The sequence below is a fragment of the Haemaphysalis longicornis genome, unplaced genomic scaffold (genome assembly GCF_048455015.1).
Source record: "Haemaphysalis longicornis isolate Haplotype H1 unplaced genomic scaffold, Haemaphysalis longicornis Haplotype H1 scaffold_7, whole genome shotgun sequence".
NCBI lineage: Eukaryota > Metazoa > Arthropoda > Arachnida > Ixodida > Ixodidae > Haemaphysalis > Haemaphysalis longicornis.
In genome coordinates, this window is record NW_027526422.1 from 104,236,309 (window position 1) to 104,250,760 (window position 14,452).

General features: G+C 50.4%; 1 protein-coding gene across 3 annotated transcripts in view; it reads left to right on the top strand.

The window, feature by feature from the left end:
* The first annotated feature begins 3,346 nt into the window (after nucleotides 1–3,346).
* The window catches only part of LOC144146762 (monocarboxylate transporter 12-like), a 40,148-nt gene continuing 29,042 nt past the window's right edge, over nucleotides 3,347–14,452 (top strand). The window contains exons 1-2 of one of the 3 annotated variants that reach the window (XM_077678687.1): nucleotides 3,375–3,492; nucleotides 3,898–4,158. In XM_077678687.1, the coding sequence (XP_077534813.1) occupies nucleotides 3,936–4,158 (223 nt within the window). In that variant the 5' untranslated portion in view covers nucleotides 3,375–3,492; nucleotides 3,898–3,935. The other 2 variants (XM_077678688.1, XM_077678689.1) reach the window with 2 other exon arrangements.

Below are 14,452 nucleotides of genomic sequence, written 5' to 3' on the forward strand. Positions count from 1 at the left end.
ATTTAAATTGCAAAGAAAGAAACTGCTGCAGTATTGCAGCTCGCGGAACTCGATTTTTGTCAAGTTTCATAAAAGAAAGGTCGGAGGACACAGGACGAACTTTCCAAGGAGGTAAAATGTCTGAAAAGGATGATCTGTACACATCTAAAAACGAAGCGCTCAGATCCGAGGCTCGTTTTTTCACTCTAAGTGGAAAGGGCAGCGGAACGGATGGGCGACTTACAAAAAGCACAGATGTGGATGTGTCGCTAAAGACAGGATAAAAAGCATGGTTATTCAGCGATGAAATTTTAAAGCATAAAGTAAGTCCATGTACGTTCGTTGGTTCTCAAGGCTCCACTTATTACACTCGACATAAAGACTCTCGGCAGGGCTAGTGCGAAAAGCACCCGACGCAAGATGGAGGCCCAAGTGTAGCACTGGGTCAAGAATTCGCAAGGCTGTCTTAGTCGCCGACCCATACACCACACTGCCATAGTCCAAACGAGACCCAATCAAAGCAGTATACAAGCGAAGCAGGAGTTCTTTGTCGGAACCATAGGGTTGGTGGGAGGGAACCTTAAGTATATTCATTGTTTTGAGACATTTATTTTTAAGTTCCTTGATGTGGGGAATGAATGTGAGTTTGTGGTCAAACACAACTCCTAGGAACTTGTGCTCCTTGTTCACAAGAAGCGACACGCCATTAAAATGAATGTCTGGGTCCGGATGGACCCCACGCTTCCTGGAGAACACAACGCAGGAACGTTTTGCTGGATTCAATTTAAAACCATTCTTGTCTGCCGAGCCGGCAAGTTTCTTGACACCAAGCTGGACTTGACGTTCGCAGATTGACATATTACATGATTTATAGGATATCTGGACGTCATCTACATACATAGAATAGGAGATTGTAGGTGGCAGTGCCTTCCCAAGGGAGTTCATCTTAGCTATGAAGAGAGTGCAGCTTAACACACCACCTTGTGGCACGCCATTTTCTTGGACGTGAACCTTTGAAAGTGCACAACCAAGTCTTACTCTCAACGTTCTCTCTGACAAATAACTAACACGGGCTGCATGGTCTCGGTAATTCGTCGTACTTTCTTCTCAAGGCGCGACAGTCGATCTGGTTGTTCGTGTGTTCTTGCAGCAGCTATGGGCGCGAAGTTTGGAATAGAGTATTCCGTGATGCGATTGGCCAGTTTCGCCAGTCGATCAAGGAACGTCTCATCTGAACCCGCGAGAACCACGCGCACCGACTGGGGCAGCCGTTGCAGAAAAAAATTCATGAAGAAGTTGGAGCTGGCCGTCCTGACGCGCGTGCACACCGAGTAGTTGTCGCATACGGTGCAGCAGTTGGGAAGGTCGTTGTTTGCCCAGCTCCTGCCGACATAAGAGCTGCTGAAGTCTGATTTCTTCAGGCTCGTCGAGGCGGTCCAGCACCGTCTTTTTGAGGGTGTCGTGTTAGGCTCGTGGTTGGGGGGTGAAATCCAAATGTCGTCGATAGCGTGGGCGATTTCTGGGGGCAGGGCTGCGACGACGTGAAGGTACTTCGCCTACTGCGAGGTGATGTGCCGGAGCTGAAAACAGGCTTCCACTTGGCTGAACCAAACTCTTGGATTTTTTGGCCAAAAATGTTGTAGGATCAGTTCTGTGGCGAAGCCTGCAGGCGTGGAGGCAGCAGTGAGGTCGTCGGAGCTCATGGTGGCGTGCTCGTTAGAGCGTTGTTCGGGTCACCAATTTTGTAACAGCCCGGAATGTCGACTGCTGAAGGAGGCGAGAGAGCAGACGTGGAGCTGGTTTGCAGTTTCAAGACAAAAATGTTTATTTTCAAAAGATGAAAACTCCGGGAGCGTCCCCCGACAAGAGGAAGAAGGGGAACCCCGCGTCCTTCGAAAGAGAGAGGAAAAAGGCCCCCCCAGCGAAAAATTTCCCCGCATTTCCCCGAGGGGAAGAATGTGAAAGTGCGAATGCAGGAGTTGAATTTGCGCGGTTCGGTAATGTTCGCGAAAGAGAGATCACACACACACACACACACACACACACAACTACAAAGAAAGAAAGATGCATTTATTCACAGACACCTACTTGTGTTGTCGTTGTACTTGATTGCTAGAGCGGATCTCAGCTTTGAAATTTCGTGTCAGTACTCCTTTAAGCGGGTGCATTAGCCCTTCTCACGCCCGATTCCTGGCCAATCCCCCACGTGGGTATGTGCCATGTCAGCGGCCAGGCAGCGCGCCCCCATCTCCTCCCGTTGCCAAGGAAGACGAGGAGATTCCTGGCCAATCTCCCACGTGGGTATGTGCCATCTCCCCCCGTTGCCAAGGAAGACGAGGAGCGCGCGCACCCGCAGCTGTTGCTATGTGGACGGACGGCGGTCAACGGAATTCAGGGTCGCTTATAAAGTGCATTCGCACTTAAAAGACGGCGACGGCGCCAGGACTCATGCCTAGAGTCTGCCGTACAAGTTAAGCTTCCCCTGGAAGGCAACCTTTGCAGAGGACGGGTGAATGACCCCCACAAAAGGCGTACTGTCGATGAGCCGGCGGCAGACCAGAGAGAAAGGAAAAGCCCCGTCTCGCGGGAGCCGCTTGCGCTGGTGTGCCGAGTGGCTTCCGCTACATGAGCAAGGGCTTTCACGACTACGACGAACGCTGGAGTTTTCTTTTGTCAATCTTGGTCAATTTCTCTGTGGCTTGACAAATGTGCGCCGGGGATGCCAGACGCTCGCCGCGAGCCACGCGCACACGAGCACTCCGCATTTTGTTGTTTTGTTTATCTGCCGGGCGGTCGCCGCGAGGAACGCGCTCACGTGCGCGCGCTCGCGTGAGCTCTGCATTTTCTTGCTAATTCTAACTGCGGACACGAGGAGGAGGAGGCAAAACGTTTATTGAGAAAAAAAAAACGGTGGGTGGCGTCCTCAGTTCAGGAGGCCGCGCGCCGCCGCTGCTCGCGTGGCCCGCTGGATCAGGCTGAGCTGCTCCTGCAGGTCCGAGCTGGTCAACGCGCATTCCCACTGCTCGGGGGTAGGGGAAGGGAGAGGAACAGGGTGTTGAGGGCACCCTGCTTCGATGTTTAAACAGTGTTTTAAACAGCTTCGGTGTTTTAAACAGCTTCGATGTTTAAGAAGGGAGGCAAAAATAGGCCACCTAGGACCCCCACATGGCAGACGCCCCTTCTATGAGAACGTAATGCTCGTCCTGATTAAAGTTTATTCCATCCATCCATCACATCCGTATGAGTGGCAGCCAAGATAAGCCTCGCGCATAAAAAAAAATCCCTTTTCTAAGCTTAGCAAACAGCATTTTGCGAATTTTTAACTCGTCTCACGGAAATGTGACATTGAAACAGTCATGCGGTGACACACAAAGCGAGCACATGTTTTGCCCAACCCGGAATGCTGCCTGCTAGAAGGTCATCAGGAATGTAGTCGCGCGCTTTGCTGCAACATGTACCAAACTCTTCGCCAAGGGCACATCGCTTGCACGCCAACATCGAGACGCCGGCAAAGTACGTTGCGCGCTATCGTACATACCTAGCCCTCCAAGGCTTGTCTGCACTGATGACTGTCTATCCAATTCATCGTTATGGCATTCGCAATCAAGCGCATTTTCCCAACTGACCACCGCTGTATTCGTATGCTCAAAACCTGTGTTGCTGAACATCATGCGGTCAGTGAGCTGAAAGGGTACATAGAGCAGTACATAGACAGTGCACTTTGTCTTTCCTCACTGGCTGCGCCAGCGATTGTGCTCTCTTCTGGTATATCAATGAACATTCCTGGCTGTGAAGTGCACTGCTGGGTACGCATTATCACTCTTAGTTTTGTCCATGTTTAATCTACCCGGGTCCTCGAGACAATGTTCAAAGAATATAGTCTACCACTCTGCCGCTCTGTTTTTGCCACTTTCACAGCCGTAGTTCATTCACCAGCCAAAAGGTAGCGAGTTTCCATGGCGCCTTCTGCTGCACCCCCATGCGTGGCTGCTCTACCGTACCAGGATACAGCGCGAAGTTGGGTTGTGGCCGTGGGGTGTGCATGGACCATGTTCTGGGCAATGATAATAACACGCTGCAGCAGCATCATTTTCGTCGCCATGGTAAGCGAAATGTCGGCGTCGCGAGAAACGGCTTCGTGGCCCTTCAACATTGTGGCAGCAGCCACCAACGTCTCCGGTAAGGCTACGCCGTACTCAAGCGCACTTCGAGGCTCATAATGTTGGTCATAAAAAAAGGTTACTTCTTAAAAATTTACGGGCAACCCAGACCTACGTGGAGCTGGTTAATTTGGTCATATTGTGCTCTGCATTTTCTTAGATTAGTGCACGCACCCCGCGGCAAATGTGCAATGTAAGACTACGCGAAAACGAGAATAAGAATGTCCCAAACACTTCTAAATACTTTCATGACATTCTCGTCGCAGGGTATCGGATTCTGATTGTATTTAAGGAAGAGGGAGATAGAGTGAGAGAGGAAAATACCTTATTCTGGTCAGTGCCATTCAGGCCTCAATTGTGACCGGTAGAACCCACTCATGGGCGACAGCTCGGCGAAAATGCTTAAGTAGTAACTAAAACGAGGTGTTTTAGTTTTGTTCTTGAGGAGCGACGGGTGCTGTTGCATGACGTGGTCAATTCCCGGCACCATGGCCGAAAGGGTAAACGGGACCTGAAGATCCAAACGGAGCTGCGAAGTGCGGCCTCCCAGTGGTTATGAAAGCACTCTAAGAAATGTGTGGCGTACTTGCAGAGTTGTACAGCTTCTCTGTTCCTACTGGCATCCTTTGATTGGGCCCGCATCCGGTGCGGTGTCAGATGCCCTGCTCACTCCACGAGGAAAGAGCAATTAAACTGCTCGCGAACTCTTTCCACGGTGGATGGGGTTGAACCGCGGTTGCATTCTTTCCGCGGAAGATAATAAGAACAGTTGCGACTCAACTTAGCTCTGCTAACCTTGGATATGCAAGGCCAAAGCTTGGCCTAGTGTGGTTAAGTCTTGGTTTCGCTTGGATAACCTTTCATGTAGCTGTGTTGCCGACCACGGCTCAAAGCCGTTCGGTCCCGTGCAACGCTCACAGAAAAAGGCCAAGCCTCGCTTTCATTCTCTGCGAACGCGGCGTTCCTCTTTCACTGCGAACGCGGAGCAAGATGAGTCACATAGCTCGAGAAGACCCAGCGGCGCATGCTTGGGAGGCTGCGGGTTTGGTCGGCTGCTGATCAGCTGAGCGGCAGCTCCCGTCAAGGGCCGCCGCCGCTACGTGAGTAGAACGACTTAAAACGGGGCCTTGTGCGCAGCGCCGACAGCGGGCCCGTGAATCACGCGATTTGCTTCGGGGAGTGTGTCGCAGGGGATGGGTTTCCGGTAAAAAGGTTAACTTGCGCATCCTCCGCGAAACCGTTTGACGAAGCTATTAAATCTTTGCTTTGAAAAGGCCAAGGAACACCCATCCGTGTTAAAAAAGAAATCCAGAAATACCCACGCCGGGAGAAAATCTGGGATATTGCCGGCTACCGAAAGCTGTCGTGCGAGAGTAGTCGCCAGGTGAGGAACCCCCCAATACCGAGAAAAGAGAATAATGGGGTGAGGTCGCGTAACACGTGTTGGTCTTCGGCCGGGGAACACTTCGTCCCTCCGGCTTTCAATCAAAATTTGGTATTTGCATTGTGGCTGAGTGGCTAGTCTACATGCTTGTCTTGTGCGTACTTAAAAGAAAGAAGTTACAGAAACGTTTTTGGCAAAAACATGCATCGTGTGCCCGGGAGAGTGTCTGCAGCAACATGTGAAGTTACGGAAGCTGTGATAAAAGGAAGAAAAGGGACCAAATTACAAGAACCTTGACTCGATGGCTCTTCTATGTACCAGAAACCGCGGTGTCTTGGATGATTCCTATTTCAATGAGAGTGAATACGACGAATTTTGCTGTCCGCGTGGTTTAGAATACGTGCGGTGTGCTTCTATCACAGGTTGGAATTGGAATGACCTCTGCTTTATTTCGGCATGTACCGCGCGTGTGTGCTCTTCGAGATTGTGCCCCGCCACAGAGACCTGCGGTTTTTCACGACAGAGTACCCTTAGAGGTCTTGCTGTACGGATTGGTTCTCAACGGATCAAGGCTCATGAAGGCATGAAATCAAGATAAGGATTGACTTCCCTGTTAACTTCTTTGTTCCGTTTCTTAAATAAAACAGGCTGAAGATATCTTTGTCCACGTGTGTTTAGTCCTAAGTAATATAACGAGCCAATTTTAGAACCCTTATATATCAATGCTCATTGAACATTTTTTATTGAGGAGAAAAGATTTGTTTTCACTAGCCGATTGATTTTTATGGGCGTAGTGCAATGATACCCCAATGCAGTCAGCAGTACAAAATTAGCTGAATATTTTGCCCGATTGATTTTTGCGTAATGTTGTAGCGCTGCTTACGTTTTCGTGAAGGAAGTGGGGGGGGGGTCTTTGTTTCCTCTTAGCAGCTATGTGGGTTTGTAATTGTACGGCTATTAAGGAAAAAACCTCGTGCACGCATCGGCCACGCTCTCTGCTGGAGACGGCGTGGTCTCCAGTTTGTTCTAGCGTAACGTTCCCGCTCTTGGGGGTAATGTAGTGCTGCCAGTGAAGGCATGAATAAATGTTTTCCGAACTCTTGCAATGAGTTCAGCAATGGTGTTTCAAAGGAATACTACGATTCTGAGAAACAGTAAAGTAGCCCTCCTTGGGAAGGTATAGCAGTACTCTGGTCCAGCTTTCCATAACTCAATGGCCGATGGAATTCTGCAACTCGTTTTGGGACTTGTCCGATGCTGTTTCAGGGGGCGCCTCTACACTCCTGTAGGAATACATTGACCGCCTTGCCACAAGGGTCCGGTGACTCCCGATGTACAGCTGTGCTGGTGCAAGAGGAGTTACTGGAAGCTCAAAAAAGGAATTGTACACGGGATAACCATTTCAATTCCGTTGAAGAGCTACCTGGTTTTCTTTACTTCTTAGAGTGAGAAGGTTAATAATACTAAGTGATCCCTCGAGTATGCCTACATAATTGGACCGAGGGCGGCGGGTTCACCCCAATGGCGTTAGGCAGCTGTTGGGTATAGCTTTGGGTGCATGTGTGTCAGATGCAATGAGCCCGGTAAAGGGCTGTAAACGCCAAATATGTGTGTTGTTGTTATCCAATTACTTTTCCACAGTTAGATAGAACCGGCCGTAGGGAGGGTAGTGTTTTGTGATGTCAGTAAGTGTAACCAGGTGGTCTCTACAACTGACAAATATTTTTGCAGATATTCACGGCACAGGTGCAGATTGCAGACAGCCGCGGAACAGGTGTCAAGCAGGGCCTATGTAAATATCCCTCCCTTGTGCTCGTCCCGCCGTCTTGCTCCGTGTCGTGGTTTTCTGCGGTATATTCTTCATATTATGTAATATTCTTCATCAAAAAACATTATGAATGCAGCGATGAGCGGAATCAACAGAAAGCGAAACTTGCGTCGTGGCGAGTGCGTCTAAAATACGAGACCTTACAAGAAACGTTCAACTTATCAATCCCCCTGTTAAACACGTAGTGAATCGCACCGCCAGTCCTTGACGTGGGCACTGGTGAGTGGAATGGGTAATATGAAAGAAGACACACGGCGTAGGAACCTTCCATCCAAAGCCGGTAACCAGCGGTTTTCATAGGTCGACGTTAACGTCTCCAGTGCGTACAGTCATTAATGCGTACATCACAGTCATGGGTGCGTACAAAACGAATGGTAGGGCGAGGAAGTCTGTAATTTGCGTTTGCGATTGAATTTGTTCGACGACTCCGAGCTGACCCCAGTGCATGAGGCCCTTGTTTTGGCCTTCGTGCGCTCTTCCGCCTGTCGCTTCTCGGCGTACTACACAAAACGCTAGTTGCGTTTCTCGACCGCCAGGCGTCGTTTCCTGGCCTCACTTCTTCGAGCCAGCGTACATTCGCCATTTTCACAGCGAACACGCTCATGCTGGCCGGCACCTGCTAAGACACCAACAGCTCCATGTGCAGGTCACGTGACACGCACGTGAACATGGGCTTTTCCGGGCATACCATCTCCACTCGTCTCGTGGGCCCTGCCAGGTGTGATACTCGAAGGGCATTGTTATAAGCTGTAAGAAACGCCGCGCAACGCCCGGCCAGGTTACTGCAGCAGCAGTAGCACTACCTGAAAAACTGGGACAGAAGGAAGGAAAATCAGCCCATCTTCACTGCCTTAACGTCGTGAACGCCAGTGCCTTCACGTTGGACAGCGAAGCTACCTGGCGTTCCCAGATCGCAATGCTAAGTTTCATAAAACTTCTCAAATTCATCAAATTCACCAGTTCGCTCTTCTGAGGAAGTTCCCCCCACGTGCCGTCTCCTTGGCGGGAGGTATGATCATCGCACTTGAGTGTTTCTATGTGCTGCATTCTACAATGTAACCGGAGTAATACTGTGCTACGGCTTACTGGCTGGTAAGATCACGGCAACATGCACTGCCATTATTAGCGCCATAATGAATTATTCTTTCTCCTGTAAACAGGATTCCACTGCTCGTGCCGTATACCGGAACTTTTGTTGCTTCTGAACTTAACTTATTGCCACAAGGCGCGCCGCAAGCATTTTTTGTTCGCGGCGTATGTTTTATTTGCTGCGGCAAAAACCAAGTGTATCGTGTGTGATAGCCGCGGCAAGCGCGTCAGCCCACCCGCGCGCGTGGAATGTTCTTTCATCGCATCGCGGCGCATGCTCGCTGTGTGCGTTCGCCTTTCCCGTGCCCTCCGCCCTTTCTCAATGTAGGCCATAAAATTTCCCGCCCAATAAACCGAAGGGTTCTTCTCGTCAAGGCTTGGCTTCACTATCAGCAGAAGTCGCACCAAGACAAAACATGGTGTCAGAAGTGGGATACGAAGATACGTCGAGCTGAACGGCAAGAAGCAGCGACCAGCAGTATGGAATTTTAAATGCAGAGCATTTCTTGAACTCACATGTAGCGTCCGCCGTCCGTCCGCAACAGCTCAGCGCGCAGGTGCGCCCTCTCCCCCACTCCTCCTCTCCCGCATCACGCTACCCTCCTCGCTCTCAACAACAGGTCCGCACCCCTCCGCCTACACTATATAAAAAAATAATACTTACCGACGCCTGGTTTCGATCCCACGACCCTGCGGGCGGAACGCAAGGTACATGGTGCTCTTCCCACTGCGCCACAAAGCCGACACAGATTCAAGGCTACCAATGCGCCTTATATCCTTGACTCATTCAAACTACGTCAAGAAGCTGCTGATACAACGCATTCACTACCTGTGGGCGGAACGCGAGGTACATGGTGCTCTTCCCACTGCGCCACAAAACCGACACAGAATCAAAGGCTACGAACGCGCCTTATATCCTTGACTCACTCAAACTACGTCAAGAAGCTGCTGATACAACGCATTCACTACCACCAACTCCCCAAACACTAAACGTTAACGCAATACACCCACCCCCTATGCGACGCATTTACTCTAGTCCCCCTCGCGGGGAGATGGGCCCAATTTTTTAAGCCCCCCGAACCGATACGCATCGAGGGCGACATCAGTAAGCATTGGCAGCTGTTTAAACAGAAGTTTCAATTCTTCCTGACAGCATAAGAAACGGGCCCCAAGCCCCGTGGAAGCGCAACAAAGACTTCCCTACTGCTTAGCCTGGCTGGCGACGCCGCCTTGGAGGATTTCAACTTCACTTTCCTCGAAGGTGATAGCAAAGAGGATTACGACAAGGTGGTAAAGAAGCTTGATAAATACTGCGCAGCATAGCAGAACGAAGTGCACGAGCATTACCTGTTCCGACAACGAGTCCAAGCTGACGGTGAGCCTTCGGAGCAGTTCATTCAGGACCTGAGGAAACTGGCCCGGTCCTGCAACTTTGGTGTAATGGAAGACTGAATGATTAGGGAACAAGTTGTTTATGGAACAAACAGCGAGAAAGTCCGCGAGAAACTGCTGCGTGAGAACGAATTAACGCCAGCCAAAGCCGAGCAAGTATGCAAGCCGGCAGAACTGTCGGCGGCGCATCACGAAGTGTGGCGACGGGAGCAACGACAGGTCGACCGGGTCAAGAAAACTCATGAGGAGCAGCATTCGACCTTCCGGTGCTGTGGGCGGGAACATGGTCCGCGAAATTGCCCGGCGTTCGGTCGCAGTTGCCGAAGGTGCGGAGGAAAAAGTCATTTTGCTGCAAGATGCAAGAGCGCAAAAGAAGTAACAGAGGTCCAGAGCAGTGAATAGGACTTCGAGACTCTCGACGTTTCGATTGACAGCGTGATAAATCAGCGGGATGGGATCGTGCTAGCACAAGTGCGAACGGTGACCTGACAGTGAAGATAGTCACAGGAGCGCAAGCAAACCTTTTGCTGTACAGTACGTATCGCAAACTCAACCCGAAAACGCAGCTAGCACCCAGCAACGCAGCGCTACGTTCCTATGGGGGAGCTGCCATCAACCACCTTGTGATCACGACGCTAAAGGTTAGCATCGGCAGCAGGACTGTCAACATCCCCTTTTTTGTTGTGAAAAAAGGGCGGCAAGCGATTTTTGGCCTGCGTGCGAGTGAACTTCTTGAACTATTCACAAGGAGCATCAGCGAAATTACGACGAACACCAGTGAACAAGTAGTGCAGGAATACCAAGATGTCTTGGCGGGTATTGGCTGCATTCAACGACACTATAAAATTGTACTGCAACCGCACAGCGTTCTCACAATGCAGGTAGCACGACAAGTCCCCTTGGCTCTCCAGGGGCCACTGCGAGCTGACCTCGACCGGATGCAGAGGGCCGACATCATTACCAAGGTGTAAAAGCCAACAGATTGGGTAAGCCCTTTGGTGATCTCCACAAAAAAAGGGCTGTAAACTGCGCGTATGCCTGGATCCCAGAAAAATTTACCAGTGTTTGAAGCGCGAGCATTACGAGATGCCGCGCCGAGAGGACATTGATGCAGAGCTTGCAGGTGCAAAATTTTTCTCTCGCCTAGACGCGAGCTCTGGGTTCCATCAGATTCACTCGATGAGGAAACATCCAGATTACGCACGTTTCCCACCCCCTTTGGATGCTATAGATTCCTCAGCCTTCCGTTCGGAATAGGGTCAGGATCGGAGGTGTTTCAGAAAAGCATGAGTGAAATCTTCGATGCAATCCCGGGAACACGAGTGTACGTGGATGATATCCTGTTATGGGTTAGCACGAGAAAAGAGCACGACGACAGGCCAAGGGCAGTCATGCAGTCCGCGCGCACAGCGGGACTAACGTTCAACCCGGAGAAGTGCGCAATAGGCGTCACGGAAATTTCTTTTTTGGGTGACGTATTATCGGCGCAAGGAATACTCCCGAGTCCTGCATCCGCTTCTTCGGTACTCTGAATACCGGCTCCAACCGATAAGCGCGCTGTACAAAGAATGCTAGGAGTCGTTAACTACTTTGCGAAGTTTATACCAGCGTTGGCCGAAAAAACGAAACTGCTCCGGGAGCTAATAAAAAAGCTCAACATTTTTGAGTGGACTGCTAACCACACGAAAGGATGGGATCTCGTAAATCGCGCACTGAGTGAGCAGCCCGTTCTAGCTATCTTCGACCCCAATCGAGACACGAAGCTAAGCTCACATGCGTCGCAAGACGGCATCGGCTCGGCCCTACTGCAACGGCATGGGGACGGGTGGAAACCAGTTGCTTATGCGTCACAGGTACTGACGAGTGTTCAGAAACGATATTCCCAGATCGAAAAGGAGACCATGGCAGTGGTATACGGATGCGAGAAATTCCACCATTTCGTGTACGGCCACAAACTGTTGCTTGAAACGGACCACCGCCCACTGATAGGAATATCTCAGAAAGCGATTGGGGACATGCCGTCAAGGTCGCAGCGCTTCTTTCTTCGTCTACTCAAATACGATTTCACCCTGCAGGTTGTGCCTGCAAAGTCCTTGCTATTAGCTGACATGCTGTCACGGGCGCCCGTTAGCCTGCCCCGAAATGACGACGCTGCGCAGGACGTCGAAGTTCATGTTGTAAGTAGCATTTCAGCTCTTGTAAGCGAGGCAACATGGCGCAACCTGATACAAGGAACAAGCGAGGACGGCTACTTGAAAAAATGTCATCGAATGTCTTCAGACCAACAAACCCGTTGCAGGCCAGCTAAAGCCGTTTGCAGCGGAGCTGTTGACATTTAACGGCGTGCTTTTGAAGGGATGCAAGGTTGTTATTCCAGCCAGTATGCGCACCGAAGTTTTTCGCAGAATTCACGACGGCCATTTGGGAATAAATAAATGCAAGGGACGTGCCCACCGTTAGTTTTTTGGCCAGGCCTCGGGACCGACATTGATAACCTCATCAGGAAATGCGCAGTGTGTCAGACGCATGTGTATAAACAACAAAGTGAGCCACTTTTGATTCGTCCCGCGCCCGAACATGCCTGGTATAGAGTCGGGGTGGATATCTTCGACAACGGTTGCAAAGCGTACCTATGCGCGTATGACGCGTTTTGCAATTTCCCAGAGGTGGAATTGCTCCATGACACATCGCAGCGACAGTCATTGAGAAGCTTAGCGCTATGTTTGCCAGATACGGGATACCAGTGGAGGTATGCACTGATAACGGACCGAAATTCGCCAGCCGTGAATTTTCGCTGTTATCAAATAGATATCATTTCACACATACCACCTGTAGCCCCCGGTTTCCTCCTTCCAATGGCCTCGCAGAAAAGGGCGTGCAGGTAGTTAAGTGGATCTTAAAGAAAACTACATAAGGAACCGATGACTTCTGGCTGGGATTGCTTAGTTACAGGTCCAGTCCCTTTGAAGATGGCAATTAGCCCGGCGAGCTACTCCAAGGCCGGCGGCTCTGCCCGACTTCAGTGAACAGCCTCGCATTACTGTGCGAAAGCAAGACAAGCCCAGACGTTCCCTGGTGCCCTTAGGAGAGGGGGAAGTTGTTAGAATTCGTGATGGCACGTGGGCAAGGAAAGCAAAGGTGATCCTTGCTGTGCAGCCTAGGTCGTACCAGGTCGTCACCGAGGACGGGACCGTTCTTCGCCGAAACCGGCAACATCTGCTAAAGACGACAGAACATTTCGTTCCTGACACTTCCGATGACGACGACTCCGACGGCGAAGCGGGCAATGACCGGATACCAACACAGCCGCACTACACCACAGCAGGTTCAACAGTGGGGGTGCCGCCACCAGTGAGCGCACCGGTGAGAAGGTAAACGCGCCAGCGAAGACCCCCTCAGCGCCTGACGTATGATGACAACTTCCATCAGTGCTCTTGAAAGTGATCAAGTGTGTTCTTGTGCATGTACGTTATTACTTTGTCTATTGGGAGGCCTGACATGAGAACTTCTATTGGTGCTTTTTAAAGTGATCAAGTGTGTTGTTGTGCGTAGTCGTTACTTGCTTTTGTTTATTTAGAGGGGAAGATGTATCGTGTGTGATAGCCGCGGCAAGCGCGTCAGCCCACCCGCGCGTGTGGAATGTTCTTTTCATCGCATCGCGGCTCATGCTCGCTGTGTGCGTTCGCCTTTCCCGTGCCCTCCGCCCTTTCTCAATGTAGGCCATAAAACTGCCCGCCGAATAAACCGAAGGGTTCTTCTCGTCAACGCTTGGCTTCACTATCCCCGGTGGTCGCGCGAACACCAAACACCAAGCAGCCAGAAATTTTAATTATCACTTATGTATTGATGTCTTGCCTCATATGTGTTTAATGTTTTCTTTTTGCTCAAAAATACGGATAAGTATAAATATTGCCACCAGATTTAGTAGTTTAGAAAACCTTTGCCGATATAAGCCTGCCATTCAAGCATTCGTTTATCCTTGCAGCATGTGCGTCTGAGGCTTACTGTCCTCGCTAGGCTATGCCCTCTCCACATCACTACGACCACGTTACCACATTTCGTCTCATGAAACCACGACCAAGAACAACTTCGCTGTTAAAGCGGCAATGCAGACGAAGCACAAGTTTGGTTCATTCAAAACATTCTCTCCTTAGAACTTTACTGACACCGCTTTAAACGTAAACATCGCTCAAATAAACAACATTATTAGGAAAAAGTGGAATGCCCATGCGACCCACTAGCTCATTTCCCGCAACAGAACCTGTGACGTTATATGTCCCGGCCCTGCGATTGGCTGAGGCCGGCAAAAGCAAACGCAAATTAGGCAGGGCTTGCCGAACGAGCTATTTGCACTTACATTTAGGGCACGGTCCTTTCACAGCAGCAAGAATGATGGGGCGAACAGTGAGCGCGGTTGAAGTTACGAAAGTAGCGATGCGTACAGCGCGCACTATGCTTGCTTTAGCTGCAGAGCACTGCGGCGCTTTGTGGTTGTCTTACTCGACACTGGACTACTGTCGTAAGCGACCGGGCCTTAGATGACCATATTGTCTAGTGAACACCATGTTTCACGAAATGATTATTTTCTAGCGCCACAAAAACAACCCAGGTACAAACACG